This window comes from Protopterus annectens, chromosome 3.part0, assembly GCF_019279795.1.
Source record: "Protopterus annectens isolate FY-2018-M chromosome 3.part0, PAN1.0, whole genome shotgun sequence".
Taxonomy (NCBI): domain Eukaryota; kingdom Metazoa; phylum Chordata; order Ceratodontiformes; family Protopteridae; genus Protopterus; species Protopterus annectens.
In genome coordinates, this window is record NC_056731.1 from 174,024,163 (window position 1) to 174,037,984 (window position 13,822).

Below are 13,822 nucleotides of genomic sequence, written 5' to 3' on the forward strand. Positions count from 1 at the left end.
GCCTCTAACTTTATGGAAACAAATTGACCAACTGAGAGTACCTCTTCACCTTACCAAGATGGCTAAGCCAGCACAAGCCTCACCATTCCCGTTCCCATTCCCCAGTCTGTCACTTCCAGTGCTGAAGCTCTGTTCAAACTCTGGTTGTTGGGGCTGTAGTCAGGGCTTTAACCCTCTACACCACAAAGCAGGGCCCACATTTAAACAGACATGGCTGTATCTCAGCAGTGGCAGTGTTACCACTTGAGTGTGCATATGTACTTGTGGAGTTGTATGTCTGTGAGTGAACTTGTTACCATAGCATTTGTTTCTGAGAATTTTGTGTCACCTATTCAGAGTTAGAATAGGTGTACCTTATCAGAGTGGGCTATACCCATCAACTGTCCAGAATTTTACCTCACAGATTTGATCTGTCCCTCATAAAATTTAGTTTTTCTGGCAAATTATTGAGGATTGTAGGCATGAAATAATGCACATTTGAGTTTCACACTTCCTAGCCTTCAGAAAATGCATGCTAATGCAAACTGTTGTTCTAGCAACTTTCTAAGTTGAGCAATATCTAAACTCTGTTCAGATTTTGGGGCCTTCGTTCCCCATTTATTTTTCCTTTGTCCCTGATTCTAGTGCTTAGAGGTTCAGAGGTAAGGAATGGGTATATTTAACTGTGACAGACACAGTACAAAGGGCTAAAGCTAGAGTATGTGATATTTTCATAGCCCATGTTTTGACTTTTTATAACTTTGCATGTGCCTTTTTGCAAATGGCTTTAGGTTAATTTCATAACAAGTATGCATATCTCCATTTTTGTTACACATGCAGGTATGGACTGCATAACATAAATATAGTGGCACCCTCTGAAATCCTTCCTTGTATCTGGTTTTCATTGGATAGTGGCTTTATGTGACTTCTCATCACTTTACAAATAAAACTGTTCTCAGGAATATATGAATATTGATTTGGGATTTCTTCAGAACTAGCATTCCCATATATTTTTCCAGGTAAGTGAAAATTTCGGGTCACTGGATTTGTGTGTGTGTGTGTGTGTGTGTGTGTGTGTGTGATTATGGCTTTATAGCTCCTTAACTAAGTGCATGTAGGTGAGTATTATGACCTATTTTTGCAACATGTTTACTAGAAAACTTGAAACTGTTTCAGATATATGGTCCTACATTTCAAAGCAACATTAATAGGCTTACGTGCCCTTTGGAATGGCCTTTTTTGCCATTTGATTCCCAAACAAACATTTTGTCAGTTCTTAAAATGACATATTCCATCTATATGTGACTTTACCATTAGTGTGGTCTTATAAAATCATAACTAGAAATATATTTACGAAAAAAATGAGACTGCTGTCATTTGATAGCAGAAAGCATTTTTGATGTGCAGAATTAGACACTAGAAACGGTCATCCCTTTGTCTTGAATGCTGTCTAGTCATACAGTGTGTTATATAAATTTTAGCGTCCACATGTCTTTTCCTGCAATTTTTATAATGCAGTGAAATTATACAAACATATTTGGTATTCTTGTATATATAGGGTTAAATTCAATTCAGACTGGCAAACTGCAGAGCAGTCGGTACACAGTAAATACGTGGCTATCATCAGTGACACAGATTCTCCACCTCCCCCCAAAAAATTTGAACTATGCAAATATGGGAAAAGAAAGGCTTTTATGGAATTTGGCCTTTTGGGGCCAGAGCAGTCATTTACTACAACCTTTATTTCTTTCATATTTGCTATTTATAGTACACTTTGCATTATGTTGCTTGAAGTCTATTGTAATTTTTGTGTGTGTGTATATATATGGGTCCACTTCTAAATCTTGAATCTCAAAATCTTAAATTCAAAATACTGAAACCAAAATCTCTAAAGCTCACAATACTGAAACTCGAATATCAAAAAAAAAAAAACACAGGAAACCAACACTAACTGCATGGCAGCAGAACTACATACAGAAACACATAAAAGACAAAACCATATTAGTCTTCAACTGTAAACAGGGGGGTTAGCCCACCTGCACCCCCACACCCCCTGCTTCTTAAATACTTCAACTCCAAGATTGCATTATACAGCAGAAAATGGCAAACCTAATATTACATGCTTCATGACTGCCTGTTGTAACCTTAGTCATGTTCACTTCTAATTTGCTGTACAGCAACGTAACTCATCTTAGTGTAGTGAAGTGCGATCTTGGAGTTGATATATTTAAGTAGCAGGGGGGGTGCAGGGCGGCTCACCCCCCCCCCCCGCCTATACTTGGAGAAGAGTAATATGTTTCTGTATGTAGTTGTTGTGCAATATAGTTATTGTTGGTGTCCTGTCTTTCTTTCAATATTTTGAATTTTAAGTATTTTGAGTTCAGTATTTTGAGCTTTAGAGATTTTGGTTTCAGTATTTTGAATTTAGAGATTTTGAGATTTGAGATTTAGAAGTGTGTATATATATATATATATATATATATATATATATATATATATATATATATATATATATATAAATACATGCATACATATACACATGTATAATTATATATATATATATATATATATATATATATATATATATATATATATGCATGCATACATACATACATATACACACTTATAATCTTTAGGCTAAAATTTATGAAGAAATAATCATAATGACTGGAACTTGGACTTAAAAATCATGAGCGTAAGTCCCAGATTTAATTTCATGAAAATGGAATTTTTTAAGAACAATAAATCGGTGTCAGTGGCTATCAGCAAATACTAACAAATGTAGAAAACTAACAAACAAAAGTTAAAGGACTGAAGTAGCTTGTCAAAGTTTGTGAAATAATCAATCTTAATGCCTGCTGACCTTACTCCTGCTATTATAGAACAACCACATATTCTTCAAGATTGTCATTGTATTGATAACAAGTAAAGTAGTAGACGAGATATATTAATAAATTAGTTCACAAACTGAAGTGTAGATCTTTCTGTTTTAAGACAGTGTGGCATTGTCAGACACTTTCCAATTAATTTACATTTATTTGTGGCTACTGATGGAAATGGTCTTCCCACTGCATGACATCCAGAGTTAGTTTTTGCTATGTTTAAGTTTACTAATCTGGTAATCTGAAGTAGTTAACTTCATTTATCTGCAACCTGTGGGTATTCGGATCCGAGCCGGCAACATTTATCAAGCATCTGCTCCAAGCTCCTCCCCTTACCCATAATCCCTCACCTCTCCTACCTTCCCTCCGGACTCATTTGCCGCTTTATGCGTACGCATTGTGGTCTCTCTAGCTCCAAGTTGGGTGTAGTAAATAGAACTTTTGATACTTGTTAGTATGTGAGAGTAGTTGTTTGTGAGCAACCCTTCCTCCCCTTTGTCTTGTCGGTTTGTTGTAAAAAAAAAAAAAAAAAAAAAAAAAGTAGTTTAGAAAGTTTGTGTTTTTGAGGTAGAGTAGGCCTAGCCAACCCTTGTGTGCGTGTTTAGTTTAGTGTTTGGCTGTCTGGAGTGTGTTATGGCTGCCCAACCTAAACCAATGTTTAAAAAATGCACAGTGTGTGACCACAAGCTTTCACCAGCTGATGGCCACACTCTGTGTTATTTGCCTGGGGGTTCCCCATCTTAGTCTACCATGTGCTGTGTGTGCAGGGTTCAACCCCAGGACCCCAAAAGAGAGGAATGCGAAACTGGTAGCCAAGGGCCTGCTACTAGTTTCTGCTTTAGAGATGATTGCCTCAACATCAGCTCCAGTAGCCGACCAACCCCCCCCCCCCCTTCAGACTGGAACTCAACCTCCCTCTAAGCCTGCTGAAGCGGGGACAAAATCGAAGGACAAGAAAGTGAGAGAGAAAAGGGTAGAGAGGCGCACCGCAAGTGATCTCCTGAGCAGGAGCCATTTCCTAGTCCACTTGCGAAAGTTAGGACCACTTCTCCTCTGCTCCATTCCCCAAGGTTCTCCCCGGAGCCAACAGAGCCTTCGGATCAAAGGCCTTCTTCGAGGTCATCTCACAGGGCCAGATCAGAGTTGGTCGCCTCCTCGCGGTCAACTCAGAGTCTGTCGGAGCTTGACGTGGACAGGATGATGCGGAGATTCATTCAGACCCAAATAAAAATGGGAGTCTTGCCAGGCCCCTGTCTGGCCAGAGAGGGGACCTCTATGCCTTTCTTCCATCCTATCTCTCCTTCCCCAGTCTGACCTGCTGTTTCTGGGTTTATGGATGCGAGGATCCTCTGAGCTGGGTGTTTGGCGCCGACAGTTCCTCCAACCTCTACGCCGGCCATTACCTCGAGTTCCTCGGATCAGACTTGTTCGTATCAGAGCAACTCTCGGTGCCGAGAACAGGGAGCTGGATCCGAGGAAACGGAGATGTCTTTGGCTCTGACTTTGTCGGATCCGAGCCATTCCTTCGGAACCCTGGCTACTTTGGCCTCGGCCCCGATCCTCACGATGGAGCTGGAGAGAACTTCTTCCTTGGTTGCCAAGGGGGTGCGCTCTCATTTGGCCTTCGTAGTGGTGGAGAGGGTTCTCTCCCAGGGATTGAGACCCCAGCCCATTGCCTTGGACTCCGCCCAGGCTGCCGTGGATTTGGTCAGGACTCCCATCAGCTTGTCCCAGGGACAGTCCGTGCCAGAGGACCCCCAGGTGGATCCCATCGTGGTACCCGCCCCGTGACTTACGAGCCCTCTTCAGAGAGTCCCACTGAGGAGGCCCCCCTATAAGCATTCATGTAAGAGGAGGCACATGGACTCTCCTGAGTCCCTCACAGAAGATACTGACTTGGTTGAAGGTAAGGGTTCCCCCAGGCCACCTCCTGAGGATGTCACCTTTGGAGACATCATGGAAATCCTCCGTCAGAGGGGAGGTTGGTCAGTCTCAAAACCCTCAACGGATGAGTCAGTATTCTTGGAGGCCTTTGGCACGGGCCCATCTACATCCTGGGTGTCCCCTCCTGCAAATCCATTAGTGGATCTTATTACCATGCGGGCATGGAAGGAGCCTGACACCATACAGCCAATACCCAAACACCCAGGCAGGATCCTTTCTCCTCCCACAGACAGGCCTGGTACAAGGGATCCCCTGTGGATGCTATGGTGATGGCAGCTGCCACCAAGAGAGAACTGGCTCAGGAAAGTTCTTCGGTCCACCCTCAGGGCAAAGAGTCTAGGACAGATCACTTTGGGAAGCGAGTTGTTTCTTCAATGATATTTTCCATACGAGCTCTGAATTATTTGGCACATGTCATTCGACTCCAGTGAGACCTGGTCACGGAATTTGCTGTGTCGCCCCCCCCCAGAGTCCTTGTCACCAGAGGACAAGCGGCTGTTCTCGGCGAAAATGTCGACTCTGAAGTCCATTTCAAACACGTCCATGCATCTTCTTTCCCATGCCACAGAAGGAGCGGCTAGGGAGGCTGGGACCGGCATAGCTATGAGGTGGCACGCCTGGCTCAGACTGTCAATTCGCGGACCCCTTCAATGCGTCTTTCACAAATGCTCCCTTTGACCATTCCTTCCTTTTTGGGAAGACAGTTCGTGACACCTTAGTCCAGAGCGAGAAGGACGGGAAGACCGCCATTGGTGTATGCTTCTCTAGCCCTCAAAGATCCTTTTCTAGGAATCTGAGAGGGCAGAAGAATATGTGGTTCCGAAAATCCCAGTTTTCCTGGGACAGTTAGGACAACTCATCACCTAGAGGCAGAGGGGGACAAGACAGATGCCGCCTCAAAGGCAGAGGGGTTTGAGGATCTTTGGGTCTAGGGAGACCTTCTCTGACAGACCAGCGCAGCAACCCTGAGGGGTTGCCCGACTGTCCTACTCTGGAGACAGTCGGAAAGGTTGTCATTGCACCTGACGGCTTGGGAGTCCATCACCATGGACCGTTAGCTGCTCCAAATAATATCCAGAGGATACTCCATCCCATTCATTGCCCCACCCATCCAATCAAAGCACCTCCTGGATGTTCCACCCGCTCAAAGGGAGGCCGCAGTGCACGAAATTTCAAAGCTGCTTTACAATTGGGCCATCAAACTGGTCCTGCCAGATCAATCCATATTAGATGTTTACTTCAGGTTCTTTTTAGTGCCAAAAAAAATGGGGGACCTCAGACCCATATTGGACCTGTCAACCCTGAACTTGTTTGTAGCCAAGCTGAAATTCCGGATGGTCACCTTACAGTCCATTCTACCTTATCTCCGAGAATGTGACTGGATGTGCTCAATAGACCTCCGGGACGCTTACTACCACATCAAGATTTACAGAAGCTCCAGGAGTTTCCTTCGCTTCAGGCTGGGAGCCAATCATTTCCATTTCAGAGCCCTTGGTCTCACCACAGCCCCCAGGGTGTTTACCAAGGTTATGGCAGTAGTAGCGGCTCACCTGAGGCTTCAGGGAATTCAGATATTTCCTTACCTAGACGATTGGCTCCTCACTGCTGCTACCAAGCATCTACTTTGCATGGCCAGAGACTCCTTCCTGCATCTTGCAGTCAATCTAGGGATTACTATCAACATCTCCAAGTCCCGCCTGAACCTGACACAGACCTTGACATTTATAGGGACACAGTTGGACACTCTACTATTAAAAGTTTTTCTCACTCAGGACAGGGTCCAGAACCTACAGGCCCATGTGCCAGTGATCCTCTGCCCCGGGACACTGATGGCGAGTGATGTTCTCAGAGGCCTGGGCTCCATGGCCACAGTAATTTCAATTCTTCCATGTACGCGCCTACACATGAGGGTACTTCAGTGGACCTTGGCAGTTCAGTAGTCTTGGTTAGACCTCCCCATGGACTACCCTATATGGATCAGCAGAGCCTGCAAGATTTCTCTTCTTTGGTGGCTCCAGTCGCCGGATATCTTGCAGGTCGTCCATTCTTAACATTCCCAGCCCAAGCCACAGTGACCACGGATGCATCCCAGCTCGGGTGGGGGAGGGCACTTTTTGGGAAGGATGGTCCAAGGCATGTGGTCCCAGACCAAGACCAGATTGCATATCAATGTTCTGGAGATGGAGGGCAGTGCTTTTAGCGTTGCAAGCCTTTCACACTGTTCTTCCCTCTGGAACAATTGCAGTTCAGTCAGACAAAACATGTCTGTTACATCAACAAACAAGGAGGGACCAGATCTTACCCTCTCTTCCGCGAGGCCATGAGAGTGTGGGAGTGGGTGATTTCCACCAGTCTGTTTCTGATTGCAACACACATCCCAGGATGCTCCAACATTTTAGCGGACAAATGCCATACGAGTGGTCTCTGAAACAGTCAGTAGCAGAGATCTTCCTAGCGTGGGGTCACCCTTGCTGCGATCTCTTCACATCTCCTTCCAACGCGAAGTGCAGCGAGCTCTTCGCTCTGATCCCCTCCCCAGGGGACTCCCCCAGAGACGCTCTAGTCCATGCTTGGCTTCCTGGGTTACTGTATATCTATCCCCCTGCTACCTCTCATTCCGAAGTTTCTTCAGAAAGCTTACTGACTGGAGTGCAAAGTGTTCCTCATTGCCCCGTTCTGGCCTCAAGTGTGGTTCCCCTTCCTCTGGTCTCATGCTCTAACTCCTCCACAGATTCTGGATCCCTGCCCGGATCTCGTATCCCATTCCTCAGCATCAGTCCGCCTGATCTGGACAGCCTCAAACTGACGACTTGGTTGCTCCAGTTCCCTTGATCTCTAGGACTCCCGGTCTATCATCTTCGGTAAAGAGTATTCTGGTGGCATCCCTCAAAGCTTCCACTAGGAAGGTTTATTGCAGCAAATGGAAATGCTTCTCTATTTGTGCTTCTCAGAGAAACATAGATCCATTTACAGCCCCAGTTCCTACAGTGTTGGAGTTTTTTTTTCAACAAGGGGCTAGTTCCTCCACAGTGAAAGTACAACTGGCAGCCATATCTAATTTTCATATCTGTGAAAATCTGAATGCTCTGGCCTCTTTGAGATTGTGCAAGGCCTTTCTAAAAGGTAATTTTCTCTTGCGTCCCCCGGTTAAGAATTCCATCCCTCCTTGGGACCTCGCTCTAGTTCTGCAGGCATTGGTGGCAACCCGTTTTGAACCAGCAGCGTCAGTAGACTTAAAATTCCTCTCCTGGAAGATGGCCTTTCTAGTAGCCATTACCTCGGCTAGAAGGGTTTCTGAGATCCAAGCTTTGTCTGCCGTGCCCCCAAATTGATCTTTCATAAAGACAGGGTTTTGCTTCACATGAACCCTTCTTTCTTACTGAAAATGGCTTCTGCATCTAATATTAACCAGATGATTAATCTTCCTGTGTTCTTTCCAAATTTCCAGAACAAGGGCGAATATAAACCACACTTGCTAGATGTTCATAGACAGCTTTGTTTCTATTTACAAAGGATTAAACAATTTCGTAAGTCTGACCAATTATTCATGTCCTTTTCTAGACCCTTTTTGGGCAAGGCCATTTCCAAGGTCTCCTTAGCCATATGGATTATACAATGTATACTACAAGTCTATAGGGATAAAGGCCTATCCCCACCTGGTCCTATTAAAGCTCATTCTTCCAGATCTATGGCAACGTCTGCTTTTTGGTCTAGGGTTTCTCTGGATGATATCTGTGCAGCAGCGACCTGGGCAAGGTCACATACATTTATTTCTCAATATAAGTTGGATTTGATCTCTAGAGGGAGAGCATCCTTTGGCTCTGCGGTGCTCAGGAATTTCCTTCCATGAGGGCCTCCCAGGAGTTTTGGTAGCTGGGGACTCTGTCCCACAGGTTGCAGACAAATGAAGTTAACTACTTTAGATAAACAAGTTAGTACTCCCCATAACTTTTCATCTGAGTAGTTCTACTTCATTTTCTGCAACCATCCCTCCCTCCTTCCCCCAAACCTGTACTAGGTTAATGTTATTGAGTTGCTAATAGTTTGGTTAGTGGCAAACTCGATCTGAGGGTAAGTAGGAGAGGTGAGGGATTATGGGTAAGGGGAGGAGCTTGGAGCAGATGCTTGATAAATGTTGCCGGCTCAGATCCGATATGGATCCGAATACCCACAGGTTGCAGAAAATGAAGTATAACTACTCTGATGGAACATTATGGTGAGTACATAACTTCCTTTTTCAGATTACTTGTGGACTTTTTGAAGAGACCATTGTAGTGCTGTTCTCCAGTTGATGTAAACATTCTTAATGTGCAACACAAATCACTGTGTTAATAATTTACTTTGACAAAAGAAAATTAAAAGTGGACCATTTGTTATCTTGGGACTGTCTCACTACCTAATGCATTTCTCTAAAACCTGTTTTGGTAAGGCTGTTTAGATTTTCGTATCACAAAATAAAAATGGGTGTCTTTCAGGTACTGGAATGTGGTGGAAATCTGTTTGATGCAATCTCCATCGCAGTAAAGGCAGCTCTCTTCAATACCAGGTAAAGTGCCAACACTGTCATTAGTTGAAAATGAACAGTGAATGTAGAGATGTAGTGTAATTCTTCAACCTCAGCTTTGAAAACTTGTGTATATGTACACACACTCACCCACTTATATGTATAACGTGGTTTCCATCAGTTTGATTGTTCATCACTTAGATTGTGCGATAAAGTAACATCCCTAGAGAAAGTGAATATGTCTCTGAGTGTGTGTATGTATGTATACACATATATATATATATATATATATATATATATATATACACACACACACACACACACACACACACACACACAGACGGTTGTGTGCATGGGGGGGCTTGCCCTCCTGTAGCACAACCTTTTTAAGATCTGTGACGTCCTAATTCTTCCTCACTGATGGGTTATGGATCTGATCCTCTGATCTGACTCGGATGCATTTTCCAGCCTTCAGATTTGAATCTCGAGCTCCTCCCTCTACCCATAATGCAACAGACTACCTCTGATTCCCCAGATCTCGTTTCCTGCCAGTTGAGGTTAGACAGAGGATTCCAAATCTCAAGTAAGAACTTTTATTTATTTAGATTTGGCTGTTCTTTTATCCTCCTTCGATGGCAATTGTGGTTTATTTGTCCCCTTTTTAAGTTCCCTTTCCTTTAAGAAGTTATCTGTTTCAAGTTAACTTTTGTTAAGAGTTTCCATCCATGTCAGAGACCCTTCTGCCCTCTTGTTATCTCTGCTTTCTTCTCTGTTTATTGACTTTTTAGCTTTCTAAGCCTTTACTATGAATGTTTTAAACTCCAGTTTCTTCTATTTCTTCCTTACTCTGCTCTTGTGCCACCTCCTTTTTCTTAATGGTCGTCACTTTCATTAAGCTGCCTGACAAATCCATTTAGATTCAGAGTTGAGCATGTTTTCCACCAAAGGCATTACTTTTGTTGGTGTTGCTAACAGTTTTGTGACCGTTTCCTTTGTTGGCGGCCTTTTGTCTTTACTGCTGCTTTCCCCTTTCCTAAGTATTACTGCTGTTTTGGGACTAGTCTTGCTGAACCCATAATCCTATTTCGAGAGTTTTGCTTGCTTTTGTCTACATTTCAGACTGCAGTAAAAAAAAAAAAAGGGAGAGAGAGAGGACAGCTCTTTCGGCTTGTCCGATTGTTTTTCCTTGGGTCTGTCATGCCGCGTACCAATGGCGGTTCGTGTGGTCTTGCCAGGATTGACAGTGTAACTTGTTTATTTTGGCTCTATAACCTTAAACGGTACAGTTTTTGCAGTACCCAGATGTTCTTCGTGTTTCACTGTTGCAGCCGATGCAATTTTCTTTAGTTTTTCTTGCCACAGTCTTTCTTGCCGCGCGGTGCCCGAAGCAGAAGCATTTCGCAAGTGCCGGTCGGCCGACTACTGAAATATTCGAGTTTGAGTTTCAGAACCGAAGTCTCACTAAAGCTAAGTACCCCATTGGGGAAACTTTTTTCTTGCTGCATTCTGCTGTCAGAAAAAGTTAATAATTGTATTACTTGTGGGAAGCAAATACCTCATAAGGATTTCCATTTATACTATATTCCTTGCCTAGGCCCTGATCAAGACGTGCCTGGCTGTCGGTTTTGCGCAAGATTTAACCAATGCACTATTAAACGTCGGTATATTTTTGCCTCAAAGTATTTTGGAAACCACCCAGAAATGTCGGATAGCAACCCGGCTGCCGGAGTACATAAAAAAACGCAAAGAAAAAAACGGAGAAAGGCAGTCGAGATCCAAAACTGACGAAGAAGCTTCTCCTAAGCCAGTCGCCAGTACTCAGTGAGGCACTTTCGCAGTCCTTGATACCCGCTACTTTTGAGTCGCAGGCCTCTACCAACCCATGTGGAGTCCGGCATGCTGCAAGATACTCAAGGTATTGGACCGACTGATGTATCTCCCTCGGATGGGTCCGGAGCCACTGAGCAGGCTTCTGAGGGTGTATTCAGACCTCAACATTTGTATATCAAACTGACAGCTGCAAAACCAAAGACAAAAGCAACTTCTAAAACTAAAAAAATGACACGAGCCACGTGCACAGGCCTCTATGCCTAAACAAAAAGATCAAAATGGCTGAAGACCTTATTACCTTGATTAGGGGTACCCATCCCCCTCCAGATAAGAGGCCTAGGCAAGACACTGATTATGAATCTTCAGATCAGGTTTCTATTTCTTTTGATTCCTCTTCTGATCAGGAATTATCTATACCTCCCTAATAGGATTCGGATGCAGAGGAGTCTATACCATCTGCATCTCCTCCTGAGGATTATTCATTTGGAGAAACCTTGCATACTTTGAGGGAGCATTTTCACTGGGACAGTCAAGATTTCTCAGAATCAAAAAAGAGGCTCAGGGATTTCCTTCTCCCTCAGCACAGGCCTGTAGCCATACCCTCCGTTTTAGACATTGTGGATGATGTGTTTTCGGAGTCAAGCTTGACACCTGACTCCTTACCTCCGGCTCCCAGCAAGCCTGACAGATATTACAGGGTCCCTGACTCTCATAAATTCCTATTTAGAAACCCTGCTGCTGGTAATGAAACTATTTCACAGGATCCAAAGGGAGTTAAGGCCTCAACAGCAAAAAATCCTACCCCCTCTGACAGAGATTCAAGAGCACTGGATAGATGGGGAAAAAAGGTTTATACGTCTGCTACCTTGGCAATAAGAGCCTTAAACTGTCAATTTCATATGCTCAAGTATCATCAACATGTTATGGGACTGCTGAAACAGAAAATTATGTTGATTTCTAAATGTGCAGAAAATAAAGAAATGCAGGAATTATTGCATGCAGCTGAACAGGTTGGAAAGCATACTTTGCAATGTGGTTTTAATTCTTTAGAGGCCTCCTGCAGAGCCGCAGTTACTGGATCTGTGATTAGGAGGCATGCCTGGTTAAAGGAACAAAATTTGCCTGATCATGTTAAAGCTAAATTGTTAGATGCACACTTACAGCATGATACTCTTTTTGGAATTAAGGCAGAAGAGGTTGTAAACAAAATGGAAGACAAAGCTAAGTCTATGCAAACTGTAAAAGACTTTTTACAAGTGCAGTCACTAAGATTCGGTAGACACTGGCCTACAAAAAATTGGTCCTTTCTTGTGTCAGAGCTCAAAGGGGCAAATCCAGATGCCCTAAGGGTTCCATATACCAGGCGCAAGATTCATACAGGTCAAAGCAATAGGGCGCTTATTCCTCCAAATCTGGAGGAGATAAAGTGCAAAAAACAGTCCCAATGACTTCCCCTTACCTGCACCAAGCACTTATCTTTTGGCGGCACCCTTGGCGGGAAAATTAGCACTTTTTGCTCAAAGTTGGCAGTTAATAACCCAGGACAAGTGGGTGCTAAACAGTGTCACAGGGTTACAGATTCCACTTCCATACTCTGCCAGTGGCAAACGGTTGGCCAGATCTGTTAAAAAATCAATGGGCAGAGGCACAGAAACAGGTTACGTCCCTCATGGATATGGGGGTCATTCAGCCAATACCAGAACAGGAAAAAGGACAAGGTTTTTACTCAAGACTGTTCTTGGTACCCAGAAAGGACAAGGCCTAGCGGCCAATACTGGATTTATCCATTTTGAACACATACCTGGACATTCCAAAATTTAAATTGCTGACTTTGCAGCAGCTTCTGCCCATGCTGGGCAAGAATGCTTGGCTGGTGACATTAGACCTAAAAGAGGCATACCTACATCTCCCAATAAGACGATCGTGCAGAAGATACCTCAGATTCAAGGCTGGCTTAATGCATTACCAATTTTCTGCACTGCCCTTTGGCTTATCTACTGCGCCCAGGGTCTTTACAAAATGCCTGGCACCAGTAATTGCATTTTGCAGACAAAGAAGTATCCAAATATATCCTTACTTGGACGAATGTCTCATTCAAGCAGAGAACAAGGACATTCTTCTTCAACACCTGGCGTTTGTGAAAAGGCTTCTAACATGCGTAGGGTACACAATAAATGAAAAGAAATCACAACTGGTACCCTCTCAAAAGATAACATTCCTGGGTGCAAGCTTGAATACAACTGCCCATATGGCTTGCCTCATGCCAGACAAGCAAAGGCATCTGACTACTTACTTCAAACTGATGGCAACAAAAACCCAGTTATCTGCAAGACAAATTCTGCAGGCTTTGCGCTTCATGGCATCCTGCATGCTACTAATTCCATATGCAAGACTGCATATGGGGAAACTTCAATAGCACCTAAAAAGTTTATGGAGTCAACATTGTCACAGTCTAGAAACAATGATTCCTCTCATTCCCTGCCTACGACAGGAGTTTCTATGGTGGGCAAAGGCATGTCACCAAAACATGGGACGGGCCTTCACTCTACCCCCTGCCAACCAAACCTTAACAGACTCATCAGATTATGCCTGGGGGGCCCACATGGCGGGAAGATGCATTCAGATCATAAGGACCCCAAAACAAATGCATCTACATATCAAACAGAAAGAGATGCTAGCTGTT

At 43.9% G+C, this 13,822-nt stretch overlaps 1 protein-coding gene across 1 annotated transcript in view; it reads left to right on the top strand.

The window, feature by feature from the left end:
• Positions 1 to 13,822, top strand: part of EXOSC7 (exosome component 7) — a 742,094-nt gene that overhangs the window by 482,183 nt on the left and 246,089 nt on the right. The window contains exon 5 of the mRNA XM_044064669.1: positions 9,281 to 9,351. Coding sequence (XP_043920604.1) covers positions 9,281 to 9,351 — 71 coding nt within the window. The remainder of the gene's footprint in view (positions 1 to 9,280; positions 9,352 to 13,822) is intronic.